Raw genomic sequence first — 15,418 nt, forward strand, 5'->3', positions numbered from 1 at the left:
AAGCTATCATCAGACAGACAATTCCCATGAAAATTAAACAAATTATTAGATTGTGTTTGTGGGGACATTTTTTATTACCAGCCAAATTATTTATTTCATTTATTTCTTTGGAGAGTTTTAACACATCGAGTTCAGGAACAAGGAATATGATGGCTTTGGATAAAACAAGCATTACATGATATCACAATCCAACAGGTTGCTTGGCTCAGCAGAAATGATTCTGGTAGGGGGACAGGATCTAATGAAGCCAGCAGGAAAATGAAAAGATTAAGCAAACAAATAAAGGAAAAGCAATCAAGATGGTCACAACCTCTTAACTGTTAATAGGCCATTAATAGTAGAATGAATAGCAACCATTTCTCCCTGTGCCAATGTCTTTCACTCTATGTCATCACTAGTCTCAGGATAACAACATTAAATGACTAAATTGCAGGATATTAGAACTGAGTTAGAATCTTTTTTAAGACACTATGTGTATGACACTGGATAATTTATTTTATTTCTCCATTTGTAAGGTGGGGATTGTACAACTTATCAGACCTGTTATACCATCTTGGTTTCAGGTACAAATGATATAGTAGATGCAAAGCACTTTGGTAACCTCAAAGTGCAATAGAAACATTTATAGAAAATAGCATAGAAGTGCAATAGAAACATCTGCTTTGACTGTTGTAGTTATTATTGTTGTTGTTTTTATCTTCTTTCTCATCATCAATATTATTGACATCATTGTAGCTAGTATCTATATAAAACTCTGGTACTGTCATTTGATTATCACAATAACTTTATGAAGTAAATGCTGTTAATTATTCCCATTTTACAGATGAAGAAAGGAAGGTTCACCTAAAGGTAATGACTTCACCAAAGTCATGCAGTCAGTTAGTGGTCAGTGTCAGATTAGAACACATCTTTTATCTCCCAGTCTGGTTCTGGCCATCACATCAAAAGTGCTTCACCCTTCTCTTCTCTTGTCACTTTTGACACACTAATTTAACCTTCTGTCCAAATGCAAGAAGAGCCTGACATACCGAAATGTCCACTTTGGCTTCTGTCTCTTTTTCGTTGACAACTCTTCTGATAGCAACTGTCATTTTAAGTTAAAAAGAAAGTGTAGCCTAGATATTGGTGCTCATCTCCTTCAGTCTAGTTGCTGTTACAGCCCCTTGCCCCTCTTTCTCCTACCTGGCACCAGCAGTTCAATCAGTGCTAGAGCATTTCTTATCTCTCTTGGGACCCATGTCCCTGAATGCTGAGTGCTGGAGTTAATCCTGTGACTTGGTTATCAGGTTAAAAAAAAAAAAAAAACAGAAAAAGGAGAGTCAAGTATTCTGAAGAGCTCTGTGTCATTCCCACCCCCCTCTTCCCTAAGGAGATAACATGTCATGAGGACATTTTCCTTAAAAGTGGCCCAAATGCTTTGAGGAACATCTGCCCTTAGTTAAATAACCCTTTCTTTGGCAGAGACAACCTTGTGGCAAAGAGGTCTTTCTATAAATTGATCTTTTAATGCCTTTAAGAGAAGATCCTCCTCACCCTGAACTGAAAAAAAAATCCTTTGGAGCCCCATGAGGAGTCATTTCCATTGTTGGAGGGTATGGGGTGGAACATGTTTATAATCTGTTATTTGCCTCTTAAACACAGATTGCCTGAACGATTTAATATGGCTATTAGCTTTCCTCATTCCAGACACCTCCTGGCTTTTTGGGTTGGGGCTAGTAGAGAGGTTTCTTACTTACCTGTGTGTAGTCTTCAGACACCAGGATGAAGCCATTATTGTCTATGAGATAACAATTTATGGTCTAGAAAAGAAAGTTCAGTTTGGGGGGTTTAGGTGGGTTGGGTATGAAATGATATCTTTTGATTAAGGACGACTTTTGGGGTTTTAGGTCAGTGGAAATATGGGCTAGTTTAAAGAGTTAGTGGGATGCTCAGGCAACATCAGTATTTATTTTCTAAACAAACAAACAAAAATCAACGAGCTCCTAAACACCCCTCCTATAGATGGGAAATATAAGCAACAAAGATCTGTGGTTCAGAGTTTCTTCACAAATTTCTACTTTTCCCCCCTAAAACAATGGGAAAGTCAAGGCCTGGGGACCTCATGGTTGTGTCCCAGCCTTGTGTTTTGAGTCCAGCCCCAGCACAATGTCATTACTCTAATGATGTATTAATGAAAACACAGTGTCAGCTTGGAGGAGCAACAGGGGACCAGGTAATATTTTTTAATTTGTTCATAGATTGAGGCAGGGGGGAAGGGGAGAGGCTTCTGTAAAAGGGGCCCCTCAGGTCTCCTAAAGCTTTTTCAAACTGTGCTTTTAATTGGGAGCTGGATTCAGGGGCAGGGCTGTTAGCTTTGGGTAACTCAGACGCATGAAGTGGAGCAAGCAAGGGGAGCCCATTCTGGGCTTCCCCCACACGACTTTAATCTCCAGTGAATGATTTGCTACGGGCTAAGTTTTAATTACAGCTGCCGAGTTGAAGCTGAAGGTTTAATTCAATCCTTGATGTAACTCCGGTTCTATTTATTGCAGCTTTACATACCGCCTGCAACATTTAATTTGTAACATATCTTTACCCGGAGCTGAATTCCACCCAGCACTGGGCCACCGCAGGGCTGGTGTATGCTGGGACGTTTCCTGACCCACAGGGCTGGCTTTAAACAGGCTCAGAGGACCAGGGATCTGGCTGCCTCTGAAACACACACACATACACACACACAAATGCACATGCACACTCTAGAGCATACACATTCATTCATACGTTTACACATTCAAACACACACACATGTGTGCTTGAATGTATATATATTTTATATATTGTATGTATATTTGTGTATATGTGTGTTTATATATCCTCTTGAACACACATATAGACAGATACACAGAGACACACACATGCATAGAAATTCAAATGTACATGCACACTCTAGAACACACATACATATAATGTATATAATTGGATATATTGGATGTAGATATAACGTAGATGTGTGTGTTTATAAGTGTGTGTTCAAGAGTATGTATATATACTCTTGAGCATACACATATGTGCATTACATATACAATTATACACATTATATATGCATTCAAACACACGTGTGTGTGTAAAAGCATGAATGAGTATGCCTGTGCATTTGATTTTCTATGTGTGTGTGTGCATGTGTGTGTCTGTGCGTCTCTGAGTGTTTATGTTTCTGTGTTCAAGAGTAAATATGCATCTATATATTTATATATACACATATATACATACATTATACATACATACATGCATACATATATATAAACACACACACACACACTCTTGAACACATGTACACATTTACACATCCAAAAGGAAGCAGGGATTTGTCCATTCTCTAAATTCTTCATGACAAAAAGCTCCACCCCCGAGATTCAGCCTCGATCTACATGAGAGATATTACAGAGAGGCAGAGTAGAGAAACTGCATTTTGTGTTTTTAAAAGGAACTAGGTTAGGGAAAACTGGGCTTTACCTCTGAGCACTGAAATCCAGAGGACAAGAACATTTACCGTGTTTATTTTTTTAATTATGTATTTTAAATTTTGTTATATTTGTATTTTGACAGTGAATTCACTCCTTAGCAGCAGAGAAATTAGCTAGCAAAAATAATTCATCAAACTAGGAAGAAGATATGTGGCGTGCTTTCTCCATTTCAGTGGCCCCATTAACTAACTGCACTCTGATCTTCCCTGGGTGGTGCCCTTCCTGGTAGTAGCTTTGCCATGTCAAGAGGCTCTCCCACACATGATCTGGAGGCAGGTTAATCGTTGCTTTCCAATTGTACAAAACTTACTAGTTCTAGCTTTGGGAGGTAGACATTACAAATCCCCAAATCACAGACAGTTGTGCTTTATGGAACAATGCTTCCACCAACATGACTTTGCAGTCCCATCCTTGAGGTAGTATAACCATACTATACCAGATTGTATCAATGTATTCTGGTCCAGTAGAATTTGGGACAAATTATAGAGGCCATGCCAACTCAGCAGTGTCTCAACTTGGTCTTCCCTCCTCTTCCTGCTAAGTCTTAGTTTCTTTAGTTCCTCCTCCTTTTCTATTACTTGCCATGGAAGGTGAACTCTATAAGCATCCAAATCCTCTCTCTTTTCCCCCGCTCAGGGAAATGAGGGTTAAGTGACTTGCCCAGGGTCACACAGCTAGTAAGTGTCAAGTGTCTGAGGATGGATTTGAACTCAGGTCCTACTGAATCCAGGGCTGGTGCTTTATCCACTGTGCCACCTAGCTGCCCCATCCATATCCTCTCTATTCAACTCCAGTTCTTTGTACAGGACTAAGTACCCTGTAAAACACTGGCTCCTGATATCAAACTTTGGTGAAACCCAAAGAAAGCAAAGCTAGTAAACAAGGGAATTATAACTATATAAAGGTTCATTTCAACATAATAGAAATACTTCTTCTGATCTGACAGAATGCTTGTACCATGCTAAGTTCAGGAATAGAGAAAAGGTTCAGTTTCTAGGGAGTCATGTCCAATAGTCCTGCTTTTCCTACCCAGTAAAACTTTATTGGGCATCTTGTCTAAGCCTATAGGGTATGAACCAATGACAACTCTTCATGATGGCTCACCCTGTCCTGGGGGTGAAAGTGCCACAGATTGGAATCAGAAACTCTGTAGGCCCAAAACTCAGGACAGAAACCAGAGGGATAGAAAATTAGTGAAAGGCCATATTTGTAGTACTGTTTTAAGTCCAGTGGAAAGATAGGAAGCTGGACTGTTTCCAAAGAGCAAGTGCAAATGATGACAACAACAAGGAGATCTCTCGCCTACAGCTATGATTTAGTCTATACTAAGCTCAAGGTAAAGGTTTTACTATGTCATGAGAATAATATTATTAATAAAATAAAATAATGGCTTTCATTGTTAGTAATAATAATGATAATAAACATAATCATAACAAAATGGACATTTATAAGTCCTTTATAGGGTTGCAAAAATGTTTATATGTATTCTCTCATTTGAGTCTTATTATAAGACAGTGAGATAAATATTTCAGGTAGTATTAGACCCATTTTACAGAAGAGGAAAATGAGTCTTACTACCTGTGTGACTTTGGGCAAATTATTTAACCTCTTGAGGACTCAGTTTTCTTACTATAAGATCAAAGAGTTGGACAAAACGACTTCTAAAATCCCTTCCAGTTTTAAATATAGTTGCATGATGTCCCCAAGGTCACACACCCTAACAGAGTGACCTTGCAAAATACTTCTGTAAGGGCCATGTGATACGTTTCAGCCCCTTTGTCATCCTGGAGACACAGGCAATCTGTGGACCAATTACTTCATTTGACCAATGAGATGCTGATCTGATCAGTCTCTTTGATGATAGGATAGAGGGAAAGCTACATGATTTAATCTGAGACATATTTCAGATGTTTGTCAGCATTAGGGTTCACAGGACTATCTCTTGGAACAAAAGCCTCGGCCTAATAGAGGTAGCATGAGAAAGCTATCCATTCTTAACTGCATATCCTTGTAACCTTTTGTGGAAGAAAACACATATGGTGCTCTAAATCCTAGACCAGTCAGTCCTCCTTGGCCCATTCATCTTGGTCAGCTTATTGGTATAATAACCCCAGGGACATAAACAGTGGTGTCTGCAGGAATGGGAGCCCCTTCTTTACTAAATATAAGTGCACTTCCCAATGCCAAAACAAAGGGATTGATCTTGCTTCCAGAATCTGTCTTCTATTTGCTGAAATATTCAGTAAAGATTAGTTTATTCTGTAGTGATAATGGATTGGAATTAATTTCCTTGTTATAATCTATTTTTTCATTAAAAATGAATTTCATTACAGTTTTTTATGAGTGGATATCCATGGCTACATATGGTATATGTTTAATCTGCCCTTTCAAAGTTCTCCCTTAAGATCCTTCTGTTACTGTAGTGGATGGAAAACTTAATTTGGAATTAAGAAGACCTGAATTCAAATCCTGACCCTTATTTTTATCAGTTTTGTCACCATGGATGAGTCATTTCATGTCTCTGAAACTCAGTTTCCTTATTTGTAAACTAGGTCTAATGGTATTTGTCTCACCAGCCTGACAAAGTGTTGCTTCAAGGCTCAAATTATATAAAACCCTTAAATGCTCTGCCAAAACCTTATGCAAATATGTATCATATGTATCATTACTGTCACATGAAATTCAGAGTCCTGAGGACACTGACATTTAACAAAAGTCATTGATAATCCTAAGTGTCAGGCAGAGAACCAGAATGATAAATGTCCAACATCCTGCATTCTACATTTTATAAAGTGAGTGAAAGGAACTTGGGGTGTTTAGATTGAAGAAGAGAAGGCTCAAGGAAGACATGATTACTGGGCTTAATTATTTGCAGGTCTCCCATGAGGCAGACTGATTCAAGGGAACAAAACCAAGAAGAATGGGGTAGACCCAACAAAGTAGCACATTTAGACATGGCAGGAGTAAAAGTAAAAGAAAATAAACAGAACTAGCATCCAACAAAACCCTTCCTAACAAGACAAGTTTTCCAGTGCGGAATGGTCTGCTCGCAGATGTAGTGGGCTCTTTCTGATTGAAAGGCTCTACTTGAAGGCGCTGAGGGATGACTCATTACTGATGTTACTGTGAGGATTTCTGCTCTGGTACAGGTTGGACTATAAGATCTACAAAGTTCCTTCCAACTCTTAAAATCCATGATTCTTTGGTAATAGACATGTTGCTCATTCATTTATTGATTTATAGCTGTTGAATGAATAAGTGAGTTAACATAGAGCCAAAACAGATACATATGCTAGGTTCTGGGCCCCTATCAGGCAGCTAGGGGGTGCAGTGAGTAGAATTCCAGGCATAGAATCAGGAAGACCTGAGTTCAAATCTGGCCTCAAACCCTTACTATGTAACTGTGAACAAGTCATTTAACACTATTTGCATCAGTTACCTCATTTGTAAAATGAGCTGGAAAGGAAACGTCAAACCACTCCATTATTTTTGCCAAGAAAACCCCAAGGTGGGTCATAAAGAGTCAGACATAATGGAAACAAATGAACAATAACAACGATGATAGTCACCTACTAAGCAAAGCTCATTTGGATTTGGCTGCTGCAGTTAGGACAATAAGGGCTTCCTGTACCACAACCCCCCACCAAAGCAAAACAAAACTGCCAAGCAGCTGGTAATAGAAAGGCCCTAAACCTATGCTCTCCATAGACTTAGGATTTCCTCAGTCATAGGAATCACTCAAATGACTGGCTCCAGACGAGTAATGGCAAAGAGTACACATCAGAACAAGGTGCCCATACCTGGTAGAATCAAGTCTATGATGCTGGAATTCAGCTTTCCCCAGGGAAGCTGTCTGGCCCCTAGAAAGTGGGAGCACATTTGTGTGTGGGGGGGGGGAGGGGGGAGTGGATGCAATGGGCCCTGGATGGCATCCAAAATAAAGCTTGTCTGTGAAGTCCGTGGGAGGCTGCCACACCAGCCACTGCCACGGACCAAGGCTGGGAAACAGACAAACTTAATGGGCCCACAGAGATCTTATTAATGGGGGCCTGATCACTTGAGGGCAGTGAGGATTGGGAGGTCTCACAGCCCTAATTAAAGTAGGTGAAATGGGAATGACAACATTGAAACAGAGCCAAGCTGGAGAGGATGCAGGCTGGGAGTGAAGGAGGGGCCTGCCTTTACTTTGTACTCACTTTAATGGGTTGTTGAAAGTGAAGGTTTAAAAACAAGAAGGAAGTATATCTCAAAGGGAAAGTGAACCATGAGACCTCTCCCTCTCCCTCCCTCCCTCCCTCCCTCCCCCCCTCTCTCTCTCTCTCTCTCTCTCTCTCTCTCTCTCTCTCTCTCTCTCTCTTTCCCCCCCTCTCTTTCTCTCCCTTCCCTCCACCTATCTTCTTCCCCTCCCCTCCCCCACCTTCTATAGTATCATTGCATCACAGCTAAAAGGGAGATAGGAGGTCACTTAAGCTCTTCATTTCCCAGAAGATGAAATTGAGGGCCAGAGAGGTTCCAGACTTGCCCAAGGTCACATGGCCATTCTATTCCTGATTCAGAAATTATATCTGTGGACAGACACTTGAGCTACTTACCAGCTTTATGAGACTTGGCAGAAATCAAGGTTTATTGTCAAGGTGTAGAAATTTTGATTTCCCTGGTGAATGATGGATCTTATTGGGAAAGCTGCTGAATGGGAGTGAACAGTGGTGTGGGAAGGACCTATCCTGGCATGCTCATTCCCATACTGCCATTCACTGAGTATCCTAGGATCTCATAATTAGAGCTGAAAGGGACTTTGGAGTCGATCTATTCCAACCCTCCTCCCATTTCTCCAAATGACAACACTGAAGACAGGAGAGATGGAAAGAATGAATCAAAGTCAGATGAGTAGAAAATTGCAGAGTAAATATTTGAATTTATATCCCCCACCTATGAATTCATTACATTTTTTGCTGCACGGTGCTTCACCATGATTGCTAGAAGGAAAATATCAACTCAAGAATTAAATGCCTAGAATACATACTTTCCTTTCATCTGCTTCATAAAATCTCATTTTCTAAGATGCAGCTTACGCACCATCTTCTGCATGAAACCTTTCCTGATTCCCCAAAAGTGACAGCCCTCCTTCTCAAATTATGGTGTATATAACTAATACATATATAATATATACATGTTTGTTTATACATGTGTGTATTAATTCTCATTAAATTTATGTTGTTTGTATTTTTATCTGTATTGATGTCTCTCTCACTGGAATATAAATTCGCTACAAGAAGGAGTTCTTGCATGTTTTTGGTATTTATATTCCTAGTGCTTATCACAGTCCCTATTAGTGGTATGGGCTTAATAATTACTTGATTGATTGAAAGTCATCAGTTTTAGTCTTATACAAGAGAGTCTTGTGGGGGGAACCATGCTTGATAATCAGATATTTTCTAGAAGGTGACTCTTTGGGCTAGAAAATGGAGGCTGGTGACCTAGACTGGGAAGACAAATTGAAGAACTCATCTCCAAGTCACTAAGCATCTCATTGTTGAAGTGAACATCCACATCCCAGTTCAATGAGTGTTTATTAGAAGAAAAATCCTTTCTCCATTTTGGGATGGCTGTCATTATTGGGTGGCCTTCCAAGACATATAGTTCCAATTGGCCACTTTGCTACTCCCACCTTTTGTTTCTCATTCTACCCTCAAGCCAAAGAGGGTAAGTTGGATGCTTCTGTCACAAGACAGCCATTCAAATAACGGAATGGAAGTAAAGTGTCCCCTTGAGTTTTCTCTTCTATAGAAGAAATATCCACAGTTCCTTCAAAAGATTTTTTCTTGGCATGACTCTCAAAGCTACTTCCTCATCCTGCTTGTCATCCTCTGGTCAACTTTTCACTTTAGCAATGCCTTTCTTAAAATAAGGTGCCACGGAGGCAGCTAGGTGGTGCAGTGGACAAAGCACCAGCCCTGGATTTAGGAGGACCTGAGTTCAATCCAGTCTCAGACACTCAACACTTAACTAGCTGTGTGACCCTGGGTAAGTCACTAAACCCCCAATGCCCTACAAAAAAAAAATATGATGCCACCTTGGAACTGAATATAATACTGAAGTCATGGTTGGACCAGAGTAGAGGATAGGAAAGAATGGTGGAGTGCTGGAAGCTTCCATTCACTCCAAATAACACACAGATACTTTTGAGATAAACCACTGTCTAATTACGATCCTTTCATCGCAGCCTTACAAGGTCATTGTTGAATACTAAAGACCTTTCTCTTTTTTTCTATTGAAATTCTAGGAGACGTAGCTGGTATAGGGCTGACTTTGGAGTGAGGAAGAACTAAGTTCATGTGGAATTCCAGATTTGGAGAACGAGGTGACCTCAGAGGCCATTGAATTCCTGGTTTTATAGATGAAGAGACTGAATTTGAAGATGGTCGAAGGATTTGTCCAAGATCATATGAGTAGTAAATTCCAGGGATGGTATTTGAATTGATATGGATGGCATGACATATTTTCAATGTGCTTAGTAATATATATATATATATATATGTGTGTGTGTGTGTGTGTGTGTGTGTGTGTGTCTACATATGTCTCTGTATGTATACATGCATATACAAATATGCATGATGTATATGTGTATGTTGTGTGTGTGTGGGTATGCATGTGTATATATGTATGTGTATTAAAATATATGTGTTGTCTTCCCTATCAGAACATCTGCTTCTACAGGGCAGCTGCCATTTTTATCTTTTTTTTTATCCCCAGGTTTAGCATAGCACTTGGCACATATTAAGCACTTCAGAAATACTTTCTGATCCATTTTTACTTGACTTCTTAGTGCGAGACTCTGACTATTATTGACAGGAATTGCTAAGATATAACAGAAGGAAGAATTTAGTAGTTGGAATTTCCCTAGACAAATAACATCACAGGTCTGTATACCAATACCACCTCCCAAAAGGAAAACAAAACAAAACAAAACAAAACAAAATATCATCTTATTAGATTCAGCCTAATAGTTCATGGAAAAGGGCAGCCACAAGACGCAGTGAATAGAGTGCTAGGCCTGAATTCAGGAAGATCCATCTTCCTGTGTTCGAATCCAGCTTCAGACACTTAGTAGCTATGTGACCTTATTTGCCTCAGTTTTCTCAACTGTGAAATGGGAATATGACTAGCTTCAACTGCTCAGGGTCATCATGAAGATCAAATGAGGAAATTCACATAATGTACTTTGTAAACCTTAAAGTGCTGCATGTGAAAAAAAAAAGGGGGGGGAAGTAGGTGGCACAGTGGATAAAGCACTGGCCCTGGATTCAGGAGTGCCTGAGTTCGGATCCAGCCTCAGACACTTAACACTTGCTAGCTTTGTGACCCTGGGCAAGTCACTTGACCCCAATTGCCTTATCAAAAACAAAAAAAACAAAGAAAAAAAAGTGCTGCATGTGAGGGACAAAATTTGATAACTGGAGCATATTAGGTTGACTCACCTTAATATTGGGGTCCCAGAAATATGAGGGACTCTTTTAGGTTTACTCTCCCCTTTGAACTTTCCTTTTTATATATACCTCCAAGGCCAATAAGAAAAGGAGCCTCTGAGCTTTAGTTCATAAAGGATCAGGTTTTATTACTTGGGAATTAATTACACCACAAAGGTGAAACCAATTAAGGAAATAAGGAAATAGAATAGATAGTCTTAACTCTAAGCTTAGCATATGCAATCCCAGAGTGTTCCCAATTAAGCTAGTTCAAATGAATTTAGGATTTTACTTAATTAAAATTCACCAAACCATGGTCAGTCTAGTTACTCACCAGTCGTCTGAAATAGAGCAAAACATGTGCCTCTGCCAGGTGCCCGAATGCCACCAGACTGATTGCCAGACCAAAAGATCGTGAACTTTTGAACATGCCCCTCCTATTGGAAGTTCCCTCCCTTCTGGTTGAGTTCAGTTTTTCCTCCCCCAAAAGGGGAGATCTGGTGTTTTCCTCCCCCAAAAGGGGAGGTCATTCAAAAGCTGCTCAGTAGCATGTGCAATCTCAGGGTGGACCAGGTATGGCCCCACCTAAATGATTCAGCTAAAACTTTCCGTATTAATCTTTACCACAAATAATTTTTACCACATGTAGAAATCCCAGATGTGTATGTATATATGTATATATCTGTGTGTGCATGTGTGCATTTGTGTGTATTTGTGTTTGTATGTGTGTATGTATTTTCATGTATGCATAGGTATAGGTATAGGCATACAGACATACATATATACATATATGCTTTGGTATATCCATGTGGTCCACCTAGGATGTCCAGCACTCTTTCTCTTACTGTGCCTATATCAGCAGTGCTGAGCACTATGTCTGATACATAATCTTTGCTGAGCAATGCCTGTGAATTAGATCTTTGATGCCTATACTCAATGCTGGTAAAATCACAACTTTATTGCTGCATGAAGACCTGACCACCACATCATAGGATGGATATTGACAAGCTGTAGAATGTCCAGACTAGGGTGACCAAGATAATGAGGAGATTTAAAACCATGCCCTAGCCCCAGCAGCAGCAGAAGGAAGCAGGGGGCTATTTTAATTGGGTGTCAGCTAAAACTTCCCAACACTCAAAGCTGATCAGAAGTAGAACAGGCTTTCTGAAGAGGTGCCGAGTTCACTGTCTTTGGAGGTCTTCAGCTAGAGGCTGGATGACAATTTGTTGTGCACCTTAGACTGGGGATTCCTTTCATTCTTGTGTTGACCTACAGAGCCACCACAGTCCGCTCCAGCTTTATGGTGCTGTGAGCTTAATTCAGCTGAGAAGACTCTGGGGAATGGACATTTATCAAGAGCAAAAGGAATTAGATATATTCTGTGTGATTCAAGGAGCAGAATGGAATTTCAGGGAAGCAGACTTGGGCTTGCTATTGGGAAATATTTCCTCCAGGTTTGAGGTGTTCAGAAAAATGGCAGACCAACCTGGAGATTCCTGCAGGGGCAGGATGTGCACTGGCCACCAATAATGGTGCGATCCCTCACTCAATCCACAAATATCTATTACCAACTGACTGAGTGCTAGAAAATGTATAGATTGACATTCATAGTTAAGGGAGGGACCTGAATCAATGATCCTGACAGTCCAATCCCCTGCTAAAATTTGCTTATTCCTTTTCCATAACAATACACAAGTTCTTGAATGTGACAGTTTTCTGACATGCCTTCCCCCTTCTCTGAATTGCCCCACCCTTCTGGGGTTTTATTTCTACCATGCATTTTTTTAAAGTTTTGACTGTCTTTTCAACTAATAACCATTTATTTTTTCTTCCTTTCTTCTCACCCCTCCAACAGAAAAATAAAATAAAAACAATTTATCACTTGAGCATGGACTATGTTAATACTTGTTTGTTGAATGGATTAATAAAGGAGACACTGAATCTTGGCACCCTCACCAGATTGGAAACCCTTTGAGGCTAGGATTCTGTGCTCTATTTTCTACATCCTCTGGCTTTTTGGTCAGTATTCAGTCAAGGCAGTTAGAGTCAATCAGAACTGAGTTTAAATTCTGAGTCTCACACTTAGTCCCTTTAGGGAAGATGGAAGGGAACATGCATATATTAGGTGCCTATGGTGGGAGCATTATCTCATCCAATCTTTAACAACAACCCTGTAATGTAGCTTCTATGACAATCATTATTTCATAGATGAAGAAACTGAGGCAAACGCAGGTAAGTAACTGACCCTGGGTCATGCAGCTACTGAGTGTCTGAGACTAAATTTGAATTCTGGTCTTTCTGCCTTCAGGCTCAATGCTCTATCCACAGTACTACCTACTGGCCTTTATGGAACTATGAATAAGAAACAATTCCTACCAGCCTCAGTTTTCTTATCTATAAATGATGACAAACATAATGGCACTTAAATCACAAGTTTGTTGGGAGGTGTAAGCGAAATGACACTTGATAAGCCCTAATAGCATATAAAGTCTAGTAGACCAGGAGCTCACTGAGGGCAGGATCTCTTTTATATATGCCTTTGTAGCCCCGGTTCAGTGCCAGTGTATCCTTTGTTCAGTGCCAGCTGTATGGATGATGTTTAATAAATACTTAGTTAATTGAATTGGAAGTACTAAATAATGTCAATTATTACTGTTATCATTATTATTAAAATATAATAGTTGACCAATTAAGTAGGAACTATTACTGAGTGGAAAAAGAGGTTTCTAATGACATGATGACTGTGTTGCTGTTGGCAACAAAATATGAGGCAGAGAAGAGCTTGGGACAGAAGTGACCTTGGCCTCAGATGGCTTCTGGTCACCTGATGGCCTAGAGTCCTTTGTTTTTAATACCCACATCTAGCAACCAACCTCTCTTCCCAATACCAGAATGTCAACACTGCCGCCTGCTGGGCATATCAATCATACCAAGAGCTCTATTAAGCTCAGTTAGAAGCAGCGTCTCAAGTGAGATTCCGTATTATCTCAGGATTATGGACCTGACTCTTTGGAAGGGTTCCCAGGAGGGCTACCAGGCCCTCTGAAGTCCATCCCCACCCCCACTCCAGTGAAATGTAATCTCCTTAAAGGCAAGGACTCTATTACTTGGACCTTGTATTCAAGTCAACATTTATTATTCACCTATTTTATGCCAGGAACTGTGCTAAAATGTGGAGATTAAAAAAAAAAATAAGTCCTTACCCTTAAAGAAACCCACAGTCTAAGTAGGGTCAGTGCCTAATACAGTACCTGCCATGGAGTAGGTGTTTAATGAATGGCTTTTGAATTTGCTTAATACTTTCAAACTCACCCAAACTGAGCCACTTCTGACTCTACTTTCTAACTGTAATTCAGACCTGCTGCCCCAGGCCTCACCCTCACCCTCCAGAAGAGATAGGAAGAGAAAAGAGACTTACTTCATCATCACAGCTAATGGAGCATCTGCCATCCAGAGAGGCACACTGTAAAAGGAAAACACAGGAGGAAAACATGTTACTTGGTGGTTCTTCAGCCTGGCTTAGCAGTTACTTGATGGACAGTGCTGGAGACTGACCAAAAAGACCCTGTGGGGAGAGTCAGCCTCCAGTAGGATCCTGCTCTCTTTCCAAAGCTAGGACTCAAGGTGGACATATCTCTCTGCCCAATGTAACTGAACAGGAAGCTATGTCTTCAGTCCAATTTTGGTAGAAATATAATTCTCATTTTGTTTAATCAATGAGGGAATTTTCGAAGGGATCTACCATTTCCAATATTCATCTCCCTAACTCATATTTAATACTTCTCATTTCATTCTTTCATATCCAGACTCTGCTTCTCCCTACCAATTTGACCTTGAACAAGTATCTAGGCCTCAGTTTCCTCGTCTGTAAGGTGAGCTGGCTGGACTATATTACCTCAGAGGTCCTTCCATCTCTAGATCGTAGGATTCTCTTCATTTTCCAAGCCTTGAAATTCCATACCCTTGTTATTCCCACCTTCTATTCTCAGAGACAGAAATGCTGCTGATGCAACCTAGAGTTTTCTTATTTCCTAAAGGCAAAGAAGGCCACAGGATGACAGCAGCTAGTTTTTCAAATCACTAAATTACACCAGTTTATTTGGAAATGAGAGGAGGAGGAGAAGAAGTAGAAGTAGAAGTAGTAGTAGTAGTAGTAGTAGTAGTAGTAGTAGTAGTAGTAGTAGTAGTAGTAGTAGTAGTAGAAGAAGAAGAAGAAGAAGAAGAAGAAGAAGAAGAAATATTCATCTTCACATTTTTTATAGGGCTTTAATATTTGTGAAGCACTTTCCATACTATTATTGCATTTGGTGAGAAATGTTGAAAAAAAAAGTACCCTCCAAGTTCTAAGGAGATGAAAAGAAAGTTGCATGGAAAATATACTAGTTTATCTGACATGGAAGCTACCCCCAAACAGGGCTATTTAAAGAGTCATTCCCATTTGGAAAGACA

At 40.0% G+C, this 15,418-nt stretch overlaps 1 protein-coding gene across 2 annotated transcripts in view; it reads right to left on the bottom strand.

Moving 5' to 3' along the window:
• Positions 1 to 15,418, bottom strand: part of CACNA2D3 (calcium voltage-gated channel auxiliary subunit alpha2delta 3) — a 1,069,564-nt gene that overhangs the window by 72,059 nt on the left and 982,087 nt on the right. For both annotated transcript variants that reach the window (XM_043978536.1, XM_043978534.1), the window contains 2 exons: positions 14,388 to 14,432; positions 1,737 to 1,799 (listed from right to left, as the gene is read on the bottom strand). In XM_043978536.1, the coding sequence (XP_043834471.1) occupies positions 1,737 to 1,799; positions 14,388 to 14,432 (108 nt within the window). The remainder of the gene's footprint in view (positions 1 to 1,736; positions 1,800 to 14,387; positions 14,433 to 15,418) is intronic.

This window comes from Dromiciops gliroides, chromosome 1 (genome assembly GCF_019393635.1).
Source record: "Dromiciops gliroides isolate mDroGli1 chromosome 1, mDroGli1.pri, whole genome shotgun sequence".
NCBI classification, from domain to species: Eukaryota; Metazoa; Chordata; class Mammalia; order Microbiotheria; family Microbiotheriidae; genus Dromiciops; species Dromiciops gliroides.